Here is a 2,333-nt window from a genome sequence, read left to right on the forward strand (position 1 = left end):
TCCCACCACTAAACCTTCCCAAACGCTGGCCGCCGTCAACTCTGGCCGCCGCCACCGTCGCCGCTACCGTCGCGGCCGCCGTCTCCGCCACCGACGAGGCCGCCGCCCTTGAAACTGTGTCAGTGTTTGTATACAGCGTGTGCTCTAGTGTTATCACAATATTACGCGTTTACGTATACATACATACAATTTTCATTTTTGCGCGCACACAGTTTTTTCGCTTTTAAATACGTAATTGTTTTTTTTATACGAACAACATGGACAACATGGAGGACGTCGTAAATATTTCTCCTGCCAGAAAAAATCCAAGAGGAAAAGTAAGTGTTAACTGTTAACTGTTAACTTACTTTCTTAACGTGAAATTAACGAATAAATTATTCATTTTAAGAAATAAGTTAAGTTAATTTATTTTGTTTTAAATTTTATTATATTTGCAAATTCTTAATTTTTAAATATATATTTTTTTCTTTAGTTCGTTGGCACTGCTCAAAAAAAAATAATTATCAATGTGTACAAAGACAAAATCAAACAACAGCTCGACAATCCAACGCTGCCCAAATTGGGGTTCAGGGACCTTATCGTTGACATTTCAAGAACCACTGGTATTGGGCAACGTACAATTCAAACTACATTGGGTGAGTACAAGAAGGAGGGTACAGTGTCGTCGCCAAACAAAAAAAAAGTAAGACCTACGATACTCCAAAAAGTTGACGAATTCGACAAAAATGCCATAAGGCAAAAAATTCACAATTTCTGGAGGAACCGTGAGGTGCCGACAATTCCGAAAATGTTAATTGCCATCAACGAGGACGACTCATTACCGAATCTTAAACGTACGTCTTTCCAATTAATATTGAAAGATTTACAATTTGAGTACGTCAAGAAAAATCGCAACAGTGCTCTTCTCGAAAGAGAAGATTTGATAACTTGGCGCCGAAATTACTTGTTCAAAATAAGGCATTACCGAGCACAAAACAGGCCCATATATTATTTAGACGAGACGTGGGTCAATGCAGGCGAGACGCACAGCAGAACGTGGATGGATACAACAGTCACCTCAACACGAGATGCACACCTGCAAGGTCTCACCACAGGACAAAAGGCACCCTCGGGCAAGGGTAAGCGTCTCATAGTGTTACACATCGGGTCGTCAGACGGTTTTGTTCCGGGGGGCCTATTGTGTTTCGAATCCAAGACCAATTCTGCGGATTACCATGACGAAATGAATGGCGATAAGTTTTACGAATGGTTTGTCAAGACCCTGCCATTACTAAAACCGAACGCCATCATCGTCATGGATAATGCTTCTTACCATTCGGTAAAAAAACAGAAAATACCAGTGATGTCTTGGAACAAACAGGCTATAATAGATTGGCTCGAGAGTAAAGGTGAGGTCGTTACTCATCCTATCATTAAAATTGATTTAATGAAAAAAGTTAAAAAAATAAAAAAAAAGCACGACACATACGTAATTGATGAGCTCGCAAAAGATAACGGCAAACTCGTATTGCGACTACCTCCATATCACTGCGAGCTCAACCCAATCGAGCTCGCGTGGTCGTCCGTTAAAAGTTATGTCCGGACCCATAACAAAACTTTCAAATTAAAGGACGTAATGGAATTGTTGCAAAAAGGCGTGGAACACGTAAGTCCGGATATGTGGAAAAATTTTATTGAACACGTAAAAAAGGTGGAAGACAAGTTTTGGGACTTGGAACATATTACTGACGAAATTATGGACGAGTTATCCGAAGAAGATGAACGTCATGTTCTCACGATAGGAACAGGAGATACAAGCTCTTCAGATTATGACTCCGATTGATTTTTTTTTGTATATCAACTATTTTGATTTTTTTCTATTTTAATTATTTTGATGTTTTTTGTATTTTAACCATTTTAAATTTTTTGTATATCAACTATTTTGATTTTTTTCTATTTTAATTATTTTGATGTTTTTTGTATTTTGATTTTTTTTTGATTTTAATTTTTTTTAGTAAATTAATATTATAGTGTATTATGTTGTGTAATGATGTATTATGTTGTTGGTATACATAAATAAAATATTACATTATATACATATTATTTGCATTGTTATTGAATACATAATAGGAGCCCCAATAGCCAGCTATAAATTTTTTCGCGATGTATTACTTGAGCCGGTGTATACACCGGTGGCGGCGGCGGCGGCCGTGATATTTGCCGCTGGTCGCGCGTAGCGAGTGGAGGAATTTACGGCGGCGACTAGGTGGTAGAGTGGGAGAAATTTGGGTACGAAACCGCGGAGCTCTGTCATTTGGATGCGCGAACGAGTAGCGTTCTCTCGCCGGCGGGAC

At 38.8% G+C, this 2,333-nt stretch overlaps 1 protein-coding gene across 1 annotated transcript; it reads left to right on the plus strand.

Annotated features, from left to right (window-relative positions):
- The first annotated feature begins 257 nt into the window (after nucleotides 1-257).
- LOC111032833 lies at nucleotides 258-1,822 on the plus strand. The gene is made up of 3 exons (XM_022313289.1): nucleotides 258-317; nucleotides 473-1,382; nucleotides 1,437-1,822. Exons 1-3 carry the CDS (start codon nucleotides 258-260, stop codon nucleotides 1,820-1,822), a joined length of 1,356 nt encoding a protein of 451 aa, XP_022168981.1.
- The last annotated feature ends 511 nt before the right edge of the window (nucleotides 1,823-2,333 follow it).

The sequence above is a fragment of the Myzus persicae genome, unplaced genomic scaffold (genome assembly GCF_001856785.1).
Source record: "Myzus persicae strain clone G006 unplaced genomic scaffold, MPER_G0061.0, whole genome shotgun sequence".
In the NCBI taxonomy this organism is placed as follows: domain Eukaryota; kingdom Metazoa; phylum Arthropoda; class Insecta; order Hemiptera; family Aphididae; genus Myzus; species Myzus persicae.

Excerpts from the sequence above, each read along its gene's own strand:
- LOC111032833 (XM_022313289.1), top strand. The coding sequence starts at position 258 with ATGGACAACATGGAGGACGTCGTAAATATTTCTCCTGCCAGAAAAAAT. Across the intron at positions 318-472 it reads GAAAAAATCCAAGAGGAAAA|TTCGTTGGCACTGCTCAAAA; the intron begins GTAAGTGTTAAC and ends TTTTTTCTTTAG. Across the intron at positions 1,383-1,436 it reads TATAATAGATTGGCTCGAGA|TTAAAAAAATAAAAAAAAAG; the intron begins GTAAAGGTGAGG and ends TAATGAAAAAAG.